The 14272-nt window shown below is 41.3% G+C and overlaps 1 protein-coding gene across 2 annotated transcripts in view; it reads left to right on the forward strand.

The window, feature by feature from the left end:
• Positions 1-14272, forward strand: part of l3mbtl2 (L3MBTL histone methyl-lysine binding protein 2) — a 21202-nt gene continuing 6930 nt past the window's right edge. Inside the window, exons 1-12 of one of the 2 annotated variants that reach the window (XM_014208001.3) lie at positions 1-75; positions 456-949; positions 1186-1333; positions 1909-2042; positions 2176-2299; positions 4304-4386; positions 4516-4633; positions 4817-4951; positions 10588-10676; positions 10834-11083; positions 11171-11232; positions 11408-11512. In XM_014208001.3, the coding sequence (XP_014063476.3) occupies positions 575-949; positions 1186-1333; positions 1909-2042; positions 2176-2299; positions 4304-4386; positions 4516-4633; positions 4817-4951; positions 10588-10676; positions 10834-11083; positions 11171-11232; positions 11408-11512 (1623 nt within the window). In that variant the 5' untranslated portion in view covers positions 1-75; positions 456-574. Of the gene's footprint in view, positions 76-455; positions 950-1185; positions 1334-1908; positions 2043-2175; positions 2300-4303; positions 4387-4515; positions 4634-4816; positions 4952-10587; positions 10677-10833; positions 11084-11170; positions 11233-11407; positions 11513-14272 lie in introns of those variants that run through there. The other variant, XM_014208020.3, reaches the window with a different exon arrangement.

Below are 14272 nucleotides of genomic sequence, written 5' to 3' on the forward strand. Positions count from 1 at the left end.
CGCAGCTGCATGCCTGAAGCAGCTGAAAACTACAACTCCCAGAATTCCTTTCACAGGAATAAACACGAAGAAGCGGTAGGTGACTAACGTGTTACTGAGGCTGATTTTGCAAAGTTCCTTTTAAGCGAAGGGATTCAAGTGTACATTGCTAGAATACTAATAAACGAAAGTTAAGATTGCTTTTACAGTGTTGGTGAATGGTAGAATAGATTCGGGGAAACGCATAGCGAGGTTACTGCACTAATACTCTGTTAGCCTGCTAGCTAGCAAGGTAGCAAACTAATGTGTTAATTGTTGAATGCCACTGGATGTGCAATCAGCACTGTTATGTTCGATATTAGAGAAGACATGAAGATTTTGTTTAAAGTATAGAATACACTTCTGATGCAAGGAGCACAGGTCCCCTTTTAACCAATAATGTGATGTCAAATTCAATCTTGCCCCTTTGGTTACAGAGTGCAGCCCCAGGAGCAGTGGTATGACATCACACGAGACAACAAGAAGGAAGCCCTGACTCTAGACTTGAACTGCCTGACATCATTCTCAAAACAGTCCAATCACGTGCCAGAAGACGATGCCTGACCGCTGTGTGGCATATGGGTGTGGCAAGTCGTGGGACGATGGTGTTACTCTGTACAATTTCCCCAACAATGACACAGAGGAGTTTCACAAATGGGAGAAGCAGGTCCAGCGGACACGGAGCAACTGGACCGCCTCGCCGAACTCCCAGCTTTGCTGTGAACACTTCGGTAAGGAGTGTTTTGAAAACAAGCCCTACCCCGTCCTCAAGGCTCTCGCTGCCAAAGGACAGCTGAAGCTGAAGTATGGGGCTGTCCCCACAGTGTTCATACGGCCCCCCTGCACCTCCTGTGAGGGCTTCGGCTGCAGCGTGTGCACCCCCAAAGCTCAGAGACGTGGCGTCCCTGTAGAACCACAGGAATATGACACTGTGAGTCTGTGACCGTTAGTGTTGTGTGTCAGTGTCCACCTGACATTGAGGAAAAAACAGCGCAATACCATACTTTAGTAAACAAGCGGTAGCTTGATAGATTTATAACATAAGGTTGATAATCTGTGATGTTAAAGACAGTATATTTAATAGCTAAAGCACAGTTCCATGTTTCAGAATAGTTCAAATCATACATGACCCTCTCTCTTACCCAACCTTGTTCCTCTCTCTGAAAGGAGGATGTTGAGGGGGGCCCTCTGCAGTCGGATGACACTGACGCAGAGGATGACGATGAAGATGACGACGAAGATGAAGATGATGAAGATGAGATGGATGATTCTTTTGGAGATTACTACTCTGCTCTCACTATAGATGACGGACCGGGTGAGGAAAGACTGTGTTAGCCTGTTGATATAAAGTGAATTAGTTAGCCTGTTGATATCAAGTGAATTAGTTAGCCTGTTGATATCAAGTGAATTAGTTAGCCTGTTGATATAAAGTGAATTAGTTAGCCTGTTGATATAAAGTGAATTAGTTAGCCTGTTGATATAAAGTGAATTAGTTAGCCTGTTGATATAAAGTGAATTAGTTAGCCTGTTGATATAAAGTGAATTAGTTAGCCTGTTGATATAAAGTGAATTAGTTAGCCTGTTGATATAAAGTGAATTAGTTAGCCTGTTGATATCAAGTGAATTAGTTAGCCTGTTGATATAAAGTGAATTAGTTAGCCTGTTGATATAAAGTGAATTAGTTAGCCTGTTGATATAAAGTGAATTAGTTAGCCTGTTGATATAAAGTGAATTAGTTAGCCTGTTGATATAAAGTGAATTAGTTAGCCTGTTGATATAAAGTGAATTAGTCAGCCTGCTAATATAAAATTCCAGGCAAGGATACTCATCATGGATCACCAAAACCACCGATCCTTTCTGTAACATATTCTCATCCTCTTCCCTACACAGTGGTGTGTGAGATGTGTGGCTTCAGCGGGACCAGAGACACCTTCTATTCCAAGACCAAGCGTTTCTGCAGCGTCTCCTGCTCCAGAGCCTACTCCTCCAACTGCAAGAAGTCCTCTATCCTGGCACGACTTCAGGTGAGAGAGAATATCTTTCTGTGTGTTACAGGTGGTGAGGCTAGATGTTTATAGACTTTATACTGTATAGCCTTTTATAAAGCCTTTTATATAGCATCACCCTTGTCTTCACTCAATGTTTTATTTTCTCCAGGGAAAGCCTCCCACCAAGAAGGCCAAGGTGCTGATTAAGACTGCCTGGTCCACCCAGATGGGGAACATGATTGCTTCTCTGGGAAGCAGTCAGGACAACAGCTCCAGCTCTACTGGACAGGATGGTGAGACCACTTGGAGGGCTTTTCCATTGCTGGGGTAGTGGAAAAGCCAAACTTTTAATTTGGCTCTATACTTCAGCATTTTGGATTTGAGAGAAAATGTTTCATATGAGGCGACATTGTCATATCTGTTTTGCGGTTTAGAAATGAAAGCACTTTATGTATCTAGTCTCCCCATTTTGAAGGTGTTATAAGTATTTTGACAATTTCATTTATAGTGTAATAAAGTAGTGAAAGGTTTAAGATTTGGTTCCATATTCCTAGCACACAATGACTTCATCAAGCTTGTGTATCTGCAAACTTGTTGGATTGTTTAACCTTTATTTAACCAGGCAAGTCAGTTAAGAACAAATTCTAATTTACAATGACGGCCTAACCCGTGCGACGCTGGGCCAATTGAATGCTGCTCTATGGGACTCCCAATCACGGATGGTTGTGATACAGCCTGGAATCGAACCAGGGTCTGTAGTGATGCATCTTGCACTGAGTTGCAGTGCCTTAGAACGCTGCGCAACTCGGGAGCCCATTTGCAGTTTGCTTTGGATTATGTTGTGCCCAATAGAAATGAAGGGTAAATAATGTATGATTACGGATAATCATGAATGAATCGTGAAAGATTATGAGTGAGAAAGTCCCCATTAGCTGTTGAAGAGGCAGCAGCTATTCTTCTTGGGGTCCACACAACATAGAACATGACAAAATACACAACACTAATGGACAGGAACGGCAACACACATTTAAACTAAGAACACTACGACTAAAGAACAATATGACAGTTTTTTTTTTATAGGAGGAGAAAATAAATACAAATAAATAATACTGAGAATAATGTGTGAGTGTGTGTGTACACGTTATTCCTTGAGTATTTTATATATATATATATATATCACACTACCGTTCAAAAGTTTGGGGTCACTTAGAAATATCCTTGCTTTTCAAAGAAAAGCAAATTGTTTTGTCCATTAAAAACATACACTTGATCAGAAATACAGTGTAGACATTGTTAATGTTGTAAATGACTATTGTAGCTGGAAATGGCTTTTTTAAATATTTTTTTATTATTATTATTATTTTTTTATTATGGAATATCTACATAGGTGTACAGAGGCCCATTATCAGCAACCATCACTCCTGTGTTCCAATGGCATGTTGTGTTAGCTAATCCAAGCTTATCATTTTAAAAGGTTAATTGATCATTAGAAAACCCCTTTACAATTATGTTAGCACAGCTGAAAACTGTGCTAAGCAATAAAACTGGCCTTCTTTAGACTAGTTGAGTATCTGGGGCATCAGCATTTGTGAATTCGATTACAGACTCAAAATGGCCAGAAACAAAGAACTTTCTTCTGAAACACGTCAGTCTATTCTTGTGCTGAGAAATGAAGGCTATTCCATGCGAGAAATTGCCAAGAAACTGAAGATCTCATACACCGCTGTGTACTACTCCCTTCACAGAACAGCGCAAACTGTCTCTAACCAGAATAGAAAGAGGAGTGGGAGGCCCCGGTGCACAACTGAGAAAGAGGACAAGTACATTAGAGTGTCTAGTTTGAGAAACAGACGCCTCACAAGTCCTCAACTGGCAGCTTCATTAAATAGTACCCACAAAACACCAGTCTCAACATCAAGAGTGAAAAGGAGACTCCAGGATGTTGTCCTTCTAGGCAGAGTTGCAAAGAAAAAGCCATATCTCAGACTGGCCAATTAAAAAGAAAAGATTAAGATGGGCAAAAGAACACAGACACTGGACAGAGGAACTCTGCCTAGAAGGCCAGCATCCCGGAGTCACCTCTTCACTGTTGACGTTGAAACTGGTGTTTTGCGGGTACTATTTAATGAAGCTGCCAGAATTAAGTGTACATTGACAATATTAGTTAAAACATCACACCATTGCAGCCAGGAAGAAGAATCCTCTCAATCATTATATGTAAGTTACAAGAGGGGAAACATTTAGTTCCTTTCTGAGACAGACCTGTGTTAGTTCTCCCTTTTCCCCTTGTCATATAGCTGCAGCAACAGGAAACTTTGACTGGGGTGCTTACCTGGAGAAGGCAGGCTCTCTTGCTGCTTCAGTGGCCTGCTTCAGACATGCAAGTCTTCCTTTGCACTTATTAAAATACTATCCTATTTCATTTTAAAGTTGCGTAGCAATAAATTGCTTTCTTTATTCTACTGGTGAAGCAACGTTGCCGCTGTTCCCCTCCATTCCACCCCTGCAGGCGCCGCTCTGTGCCCAGTGGGATGACATCACAGTGAGGTTAAAGGTAGAGGTCCTGAACACTAGTGCCATCCTGCCCAGTAAAGTGTATTGGATCGCCAGCATCATCCAACTTGCAGGTCAGCCAAATACTCTGAAACTGATTGATGGGACATCTAAAAATGTCACCCAATTCCCTATATAGTGCACTACACAGGGATCAAGGTTCAATTTAGGAGGCATCCTGAGACATCAAACAATTTTGTTGTTGTTGTTGTTATGGACTGCATGTTAGTTTACCTCTTCCTCCCTCTGTTTTCCAGGCTATAAAGCTCGGTTGAGGTACGAGGGCTTTGAGGAGGACAGCAGCCAGGACTTCTGGTGCAGCCTGGGTTCTGGAGACATGTACCCCATCGGATGGTGTGCCATGACCGGCAAGCTGCTGGTGCCACCACAGGGTGAGTGACCTCCACAGGTATAGAGTACTATAGGTCTAAAAGTTTTAGTTAACATTTCTGTAAAAAAATTGTGGGTAATGAGATCCCTTTTTTTAAGCAGTATCTGAAGAAGTGCAACAATTTGATTACACTTACAAAAAAAAGTGGGTTTATTAAATGTTTTGCTAGTGGATAAATACAGTGCATTCAGACCCCTTGACTTCTTCCACATTTTGTGGAAGTGTTGTACTATCACTTGTATTTTAGTGTATGTTGGGGATGTTGAGAGTGGGTGGGTTATGTTGGCAATATCCAAAGATTCTTGTGCTCTGTTTCTCTAAAGGATTTTAGTTTATTTATTTATTATTTTATTTTTTTCATGTAGCTTCTCTCTCAATCTCTCTTCCTCATTTTTCTTCATTTGACTTCTCCTCTTATAAGGGTTCATGTCTAGTTCAACAACAAGTCAGGATGGTATTTTGGGGCTTCCAGTCAGACTGGTGACATGGAACATTCGCAGGTTGTGGAGGGCAAATTAAGAGCTCCAGAGTATTTTCACATCTGAATACTGATAGGTGCGTTTCTTGAAGAAATGCAATATGTGTTAACAACCATACTAGATTGCGTAAAGCATGGTTTGGACTGGTTTTTCCATTCTAATTTTAACGGCAAAGCCAGGGAAGTCGCAATAGTGATTCACAAACGAGCACAGTTTTCACCCTCTCAGATCATTTCAGATCTTGGAGGACATTATACAATAGTTAGTGGACACTCTTCCAGACCCCTGTAGTACTTACAAATGTTTACGCCCCTAACTGGGATGACACTAGATTTAAGACATCTCTTTTAGCCTCTCTCCCTAATCTTGACACCCACTGCCTCATCTTCGGCGGGGTCTTTAACTATGTTATTGAACCATGACTCGACCGGTCTAATCCCAGAACTGTTACTCCTTCCAGGATGGCAAAAGCTCTTTCTACATTCACGACCCAAATGGGTTGTGTTTATCCATGGCGCTTCCTCCACCCGGTCACAAAAGACTTCTACTTTTCTCATGTTTATCAAGCCTACTCACCCATAGACTACATTTTTTTTTAGCGCCCTTCTCCCCTCAGTTAAAACTACAGAATATTCTGCTATAGTAATTTCGGACCATTCCCTCCCACATTCTGGACTTAGCTCTTACTCCGAACGCAAAAAACAGTTGACTTGGAGATTTAACACGGCCCTATTGTCTAACAAAGAATTCTGTAACTTTTTATTTCAACCAACATAAATGTATTCATTCAAAGGAATACAAATAACAACACCTCATCCTCTCTTCTTTGGGAGACTTTCAAAGCTGTATTACGGGGAAAGATCATTTCTTATAATGCTCATTATGTCAAACAAACAACTGAAACGTCAAGAACTGCTGGACTCAATCCTGGCAATAGACCGCCAGTATTAAACTTCACCATCCCCTGAATTATACGCAGAGAGGATAAAACTTCAAAGTGAATTTAATCTGCTTTCCACTGATAAAGCAGAGTTTCTGTTGCAACAAACAAAGGGGACGTACTACGAATATGGTGACAAGGCCAGCCGCCTTTTGGCACACCAACTTAAACGCCAGTCAGCATCTCAGTTATATAACTCTTCCTGTAATCTTACAAGTGATCCTCTAATATTTTATTCAAGTTTTGTGTCATTTTATTCTAACCTCTACAAATCCGAAACCCCATCAGATATTACGGCTATGGACAACTTTTTAAATAAATTGGATATTCCATTCATTTAGTAAGGACATCAGTGAAGTTCTGGACAACCCTCAATATCTCGATGAGATAACAAAGGGTCTAAAGTTAATGCAAAGTGGCAAGGCCCCAGGCCCTGATGGCTTCCCAATCGATTATTCAAAATAATTCGCAGATCAACTCGCCCCATTACTATTAGATGTGTTCACCGACTCGTTATCACAGGGCTCTCTCCCCACAACGCTAACTCAAGCCTCCATATTACTTATACTCAAAGATAAAGATCATTTCACTTTTGAGCTCTGATGTTAAACTATTAGCTAAGGTTCTAGCATGCCGGTTGGAACCCTGCCTCCAGGATGTCATATCTGATGATCAAATGGGTTTCATCAAAGGGCGACAACTGTTTTCCAATGTACGTCGTCTTTTGAACATTTATAATCTCTCCTTCTCTCTCCAGACCCCCAAATTGTTGTTTCTCTTGATGCTTTCGACCTGGTGGAGTGGGATTATTTATTTCAGTTTTGATAAGATTTGGTTTTGGGTCCAATTTCATCTCATGGATACGTCTGCTCTATTCTGCTCCTACGGCTAGCGTACACACCAACTCTCAACATTCAAATACTTTCGCCTCTCCAGAGGGACCCGTCAAGGGTGCCCTATGTCCACACTCCTTTTTGCACTTGCAATAGAACTGCTTTCCTTGGCCTTAAAATGATTCACTGGAATCCACCGAGCTGGTGAAGAACACAAAGTGTCACAGTACGCAGATTATCTACTATTATATATCACTAACCCTGTGAACTCTGTCGAAAACATAATGCATATTTTAAAAACATTTGGATCATTCTCAGGTTACAAATTGAACTTTCAGGAAAATGAACGTTTTCCCATCAACCCCACTGCCTTTACGTCTGTCGCCGTCTGGTTTTTCCTATTGAGGTGTGAATATAATGACAACAAAGAGTCAAAGTATTGGAGTGGCCATCACAAAGCCATGACCTCAATCCTATAGAAAATGTGTGGGCAGAACTGAAAAAGTGTGTGCGTGCAAGGAGGCCTACAAACCTGACTCCTTTTACACCAGCTCTGTCAGGAGGAATGGGCCAAAATTCACCCAACTTATTGTGGGAAGCTTGTGAAAGGCTACCCTAAACTTTTGACCCAAGTTAAACAATTTAAAGGCAAAGGATGGCTACTTTGAATTAAGAATCAAAAATATATTTTGATTTGTTTAACACTTTTGTTGGTTACTACATGATTCCATGTTTTTTTCATAGTTTTGATGTTTTCTATTATTCTACAATGTAGAAAATAGTAAAAATAAATAAAAACCCCTGAATGAGTAGGTGTCAATTTTTGACTGGTACTGTATGTATACATATGTGCGTATATTTATTATTTCCAATTGTACGTTTTATTTAATTTGTATATGTATGCTGCTTTTGTTAAGGGGAGGTGTTTCAGTAAGTATAAGGGGATAAAAGGATGTACCTGTTCAAGTTGTAATTTGTGTTTCTTTATATTGCCAATAAAAATATGTATACATTTTTTTTTTTTTTTTTATAAAAAGTAATGCTACTCGAAACAAAAAGCTATGAGACTCGAAATTGAGCTCAGGTGCATCCTGTTTCCATCTAGATGTTTCTCAAACTTGATTGGAGTCCACATGTGGTTAATTCAATTGATTGCGTTCAACACCATAGTGCCCACAGAGCTCATCACTGAGCTAAGGACCCTGGGACTTAATACCTCCCTCTGCAACTGGATACTTGACTTCCTGACGGGCTGCCCCCAAGTGGTACAGGTACACGTCTGCCACGCTGACCCTCAACACTGGAGCCCCTCAAGGGTGCATGCTTAGTCCTGTACTCTCTGTTTACCCACGACTGTGTGACCAAACACGACTCCAACAACATCATTAAGTTTGCTGACGACAACAGTGGTAGGCCTGATTACCGACAACGATGAGACAGCCTATAGGGAGGAGGTCAGAGACCTGGCAGTGTGGTGCCAGGACAACAACCTCTCCCTCAATGTGAGAAAGACAAAGGAGCTGATTGTGGTCTACAGGAAAAGTTGGGCCGAACAGGCCCTCATTAACATTGACGGGGCTGTAGTGGAGCTGGTTGAGAGTTTCAAGTTCCTTAGTGTCCACATCACCAACAAACTATCATGGTCCAAACACACCAAGACAGTTGTGAAGGGGGCACGACAACACATTTTCCCACCTCAGGAGACTGAAAAGATTTGTCATGGGTCCCCAGATCCTCAAAGTTCTACAGCTCCACCATCAGGAGCATGACCTGACCGGTTGCATCACGGGCTGGTATGGCAACTGCTCATTATCTGACCTTGAAGGCGCTGAAAAACGGTAGCAGAGAGAACATTCTATGACTAGGGTGACTGGAGTCTAAAGAGGGTAGTGCATACATCCCAGTACATCACTGGGGCCCAGTTCCTGCCATCCAGGACCTATATACTAGTCGGTGTCCAAAAAATTGTCAAAGACTCCAGTCACCCAAGTCATAGAATGTTCTCTCTGCTACTGCATGGCAAGCAGTACCGGAGTGCCAAGTCTAGGACCAAAGGGCTCCGTAACAGCTTCTACCCCCAAGCCATGAGACTGCTGAACAATTAATCAAATGGCTACCCGGACTATTCACATATCTATGCATAGTCATTTTTACCAGTACCTACGTGTACAATTAACTTACCTGTACCCCCAGCACATTGACTCTGTACCGGTACCCCCTGTATATAGCCTCGTTATTTTATCGTTTTACTTTTTATTATTTTTTTACTTAAGAAAATATTTACCAAATAAACTGAACTCTTTCTTGAACTGCATTGTTGGTTAAGGGCGTGTAAGTAAGCATTTCACGGTAAGGTCTGTTGTGTTCGGCACATGACAAATAAAGTTTGATTTGACATGATTTGGATAGGCACACCTGTCTATAAAAGTCCCACAGTTGACAGTGCATGTCACAGCAAAAATCAAGCCATGAGGTCAAAGGAATTGTCCATAGAGCTCAGAGACAGGAATGTGTTGAGGCACAGATCTGGGGAAGGGTTCCAAAAAATGTCTGTAGCATTGAAGGTCCCCAAGAACACAATGGCCTCCATTCTTAAATGGAAGAAATTTGGAACCAACAAGACTCTGCTTAGAGCTGAGAAAACAAGATTCTCTGGTCTGATGAAACCAAGATTTAACTCTTTGGCCTGAATGCCAAGCGTCATGTCTGGAGGAAACCTGGCACCATCCCTACGGTGAAGCATGGTGGTGGCAGTATCATGCTGTGGGGACGTTTTTCAGCGGCAGGGACTGGGAGACTAGTCAGGATCGAGGGAAAGATGAACGAAGCAAGGTACAGAGGGAAACTTGATGAAAACCTGCTCCAGAGCGCTCAGAACCTCAGACTGGGGCGAGGGTTCACCTTCCAACAGGACAACGCAGGAGTGGTTTCGGGACAAGTCTCAATATCCTTGAGTGGCCCAGCCAGTGACCTGAAAATAGCTGTGCAGCGACACTCCCCATCCAACCTGACAGAGCTTGAGGATCTACAGAGAAGAATGGGAGAAACTCCCCAAATACAGGTGTGCCAAGCTTATAGCGTCATACCCAAGAAGACTCGAGGCTGTAATTGCTGCCAAAGGTGCTTCAACAAAGTACTGAGTAAAGGGTCTGAATACTTATGTTAATGTAATATTTCAGTTTTTTATATTTTATAAATTTGCAAACATTTCTAAAAAAAACAGTTTTTGCTTTCTCATTATGGGGTATTGTGTTTAGATAGATGAGAAAAAACAAACAATTTAATCAATTTTAGAATAAGACTGTAACGTAACAAAACGTGGAAAAATTGAAGGGGTCTGAATAGTTTCCGAATGCACACTATTGGTTGTGTGTCCCTTTTCTAGCTGTGCACCAGAACATCTCTGACTGGAAGGAGTACCTGATGAACCGACTGGTTGGAGCCAGAACTTTGCCTGTGGACTTCTATATGAAGGTAACACTTGTGTCAGACATACTTTTTCTTTGTGGTAGAACCAACCAAATTACCACATCTCTCCACCACCGCCCCTTGTCTCTGTAATGGCCTTCCCTTCTCTCTGCATGTGTCTCCCCCCTCCTCTCTCTCTCTTTTTCTCCTTTCTCCCTCTCAGCTGGCAGAGAGTATGAAGTGTCCGTTCCGTACTGGCATGCGTGTGGAGGTGGTGGACCGCACTCTGGTGAGCCGGACACGGCTGGCAGTGGTGGACACTGTAACCGGAGGCCGCCTAAGACTGGTCTATGAGGACGGGGAACAGGAGGCCAAAGGGGAGCCCCTCTCTGACGTCTGGTGCCACATGTGGAGTCCCCTTCTGCACCCAGTGGGCTGGTCCAGCAAAGTGGGCCACGTCATCAAACCGACTGGTACGGGATTAAACCAACTGGTGCACGGTGGGGGGGGGGGGGGGGGGGTTGTTTTCTATGTTGATAATATGAAACGTTTTTCCACAGATGTTGACCACCCAACATTCCGTAAGGTGTACTGTGACAGCGTCCCCATGCTGTTTAAGAAGGTCAGTGTACAGACTGATCACATTAATTAATGTCTATCTATAGCTCATTTGTTGATGGTTTGACTAACACCAGAGGAGTCTGCAAAAGAAGCGCTGTGTTTCTGCATGCCACAATGGCTTATTTCATGACTGGACTTTTATAACACAGTTATGCCTCTCTATGACTCCCCCACAGCCCAGGACTGTGTACATGGAAGGAGGCTTCTTTGAGGTGGGAATGAAGCTGGAGGCCATCGACCCTGTAAACCTGGGCAACATCTGTGTGGCCACTATACACAAGGTAATGATTGAGAGGATTTTCATTCTTGGCTGCAATGCTGTGATGTTTTAACTAATATTGTCTATGTACACTTAATTTGGCTCTATACTCCAAATATTTTGGACTTGATATTAAATGTTTTATATGATGTAAAAGAACAGAATGTCACCTTTTATTCGAGGGTATTTTCAAACATATGTTTTACGGTTTAGAAATGAAAGCAGCATGTATCTAGACCCTCCATTTGAAGGTGTCATAACCTCTTGAGGATACCCTAGGATAGGGGGCGCCACAGCGCATTTTGAAAAAAATTAGTTCCCATTTTCAACGGCCTACTAATCAAACTCAGAAGCTAGGACATGCATATACTTATTATATATGGATAGAAAACACCCTAAAGTTTCTAAAACTCTTTGAATGGTGTCTGTGAGTATAACAGAACTCCTATGGCAGTCAAAACCCCGAGACCGATTGAAACAGGAAGTGGAATTCAGATTTGTGGACTCGACTTCTCATCTTTCCCTATTAATCACACCGTTAACAATGGTTCAGTGAGCACTTCCTATTGCTTCCACTAGATGTCGCCAGTCTTTTCACAGTGGTTTGAGCCTTATACAGTCGAAACTCAGTGAATGAGACACGTTGGAAATTGGTCACAGGGGATGGGCCATCACCATTATGACGCCGGCGGCCATGTCTACCCCCACCTTTGTAAACGGTTTGAAACACAATGAAATCATCCCCCTCGAATCTTATTGGCTCTCTTGGTGTTACAGGCCCTGAAGATTAATGTTTTACAACGTTTGACATGTTTGAACGAACCTAAATGGGAAAAAAAACGTTTTATTTCGAAACGGCTGTGTATTTGCGCCCGGCAGAGTATTTGGATACAGCATTCAGACGCGCTAACAACAGAAAGCTAATGGAACATAAATGATGGACTTTTTCGACCGAAAATACATCTGTTGTGGACCTGGGATTCCTGGAAGTGCTTTCTGATGAAGACAACTAAAGGTAGGCGATTATTGACAATATTATACAAGATGAGATGTGACATGCGATTGTTCCAAGATGGCGCCGAGCTCGGTTTATTAGCTCATTTTCTGTGTATCGCATCTCCTTTTATCGCAAAGTGTGATTACCCAGTAAAGTTAATTTAAAATCTGGTATGACAGGTGTTCTCAAGAGATATTCATCTATAAATGTTAGATTGACAATATAAATTTAAAAAATCGTTTTCGAATAGTAATAAATGGAATTATGCGCTGTTTCCCGGGACGCATTTGAGGGGAAAATAGTCAACGTTACGCGCCGATGTAAAATGCTGTTTTTATATATAAATATGACCTTTATTGAACAAAAGAATGCATGCATTGTATAACATGATGTCCTAGGTGTGTCATCTGATGAAGTTTGTAAAAGGTTAGTGCTGCATTTAGCTGTTTTTTGGTTATTTGTGATGCAAGTGGTTGGTCGGAAAATGGCTATGTTGCTGCTTTTTACGATGGACTCATCTAACATAATCTAATGATTTGCTTTTCCTGTAAAACCTTTTTGAAATCGGACGACGTGGGTCGATTCAGGAGAGGTGTATCTATAAAAAATAAAAAATAACTTTAAAAAAAAAACGGATTTTTTTTTTAATGCTAATTGGCGATATGATTTTACGCTGAAGAGGAAGTATTTGCACAAATGTACTTATAGTGTATTAAAGTAGGGATTAAAATTGATTTAATTGTAATTTTTTGTCAACGATCTACACAAAATGCTTTCAAAGGAAGATGATTATAACAGTTGAAAAAAGAAATTCAGTTGTAACAGTTGTAAAAAAGTGTTCAGTTGTAAAAAAAAAAAAGTGTTCTATCTTGATTTAGATAATTATTCAACCCCCTGAGTCAATGCATGTTAGAATGCCCTTTGGCAGTGATTACAGCAGTGAGTCTTTCTGGGTAAGTCTCTAAGATCTTTGCACACCTGGATTATACAATATTTGCACATTCTTTAAAAAACAAGTTGGTTATTGATCATTGCGAGACAGTCATTTTCATGTCTTGTCATAGATTCTAAAGCTGATTTTAAGTCAGAACTGTAACTCAGCCACTCAGGAACATTCGATGATGTCTTGGTAAACAACTCCACTGTAGATTTGGCCTTGTGTTTTAGGTTATTGTCCTGCTGAAATGTGAATTTGTCTTCCAGTGTCTGTTGGAAAGCAGACTGAACCAGGTTTTCCCGAAGGATTTTGCCTGTGCTTAGCGCTATTCCATTTATTTGTATCTTAAACTCTCTAGTCCTGGCTGATGACAAGCATACCCATAACATGATGCAGCCACCACCATGCTTGAAAATATAAAGAGTGGTACTCGGTAATGTGTTGTGTTGGATTTGTCCCAAACATAACTTTCTTTTCAAGACATGAAGTTAATTTATTTTCCACAGTTTCTGCATTATTACTTCAGTGCCTTATTGCAAACAGGTTGCATGTTTTGGAATATTTTTATTCTGTACAGGCTTTCCTTTTCACTCTGTCATTTAGGTTAGTATTGTGGAGTAACTCAAATGTTGATCCATCTTCATTTTCCTCGTATCGTAGCCATTAAACTCTGTAACTGTTTAAAAGCAGGGTTTCCCTAATTCGGTCCTGGGGACCCCAAGGGGTTCACGTTTTGGTTTTTGACCTAGCACTACTCAGCTGATTGAAATAATGAACTCATTATCAAGCTTTGATTATTTAAATCAGCTGTGTAGTGCTTTAATAGCTTCTTCTGTCCAACAAACTTG

Source organism: Salmo salar, chromosome 01 (assembly GCF_965601325.2).
Source record: "Salmo salar chromosome 01, fSalSal1, whole genome shotgun sequence".
Taxonomy (NCBI): domain Eukaryota; kingdom Metazoa; phylum Chordata; class Actinopteri; order Salmoniformes; family Salmonidae; genus Salmo; species Salmo salar.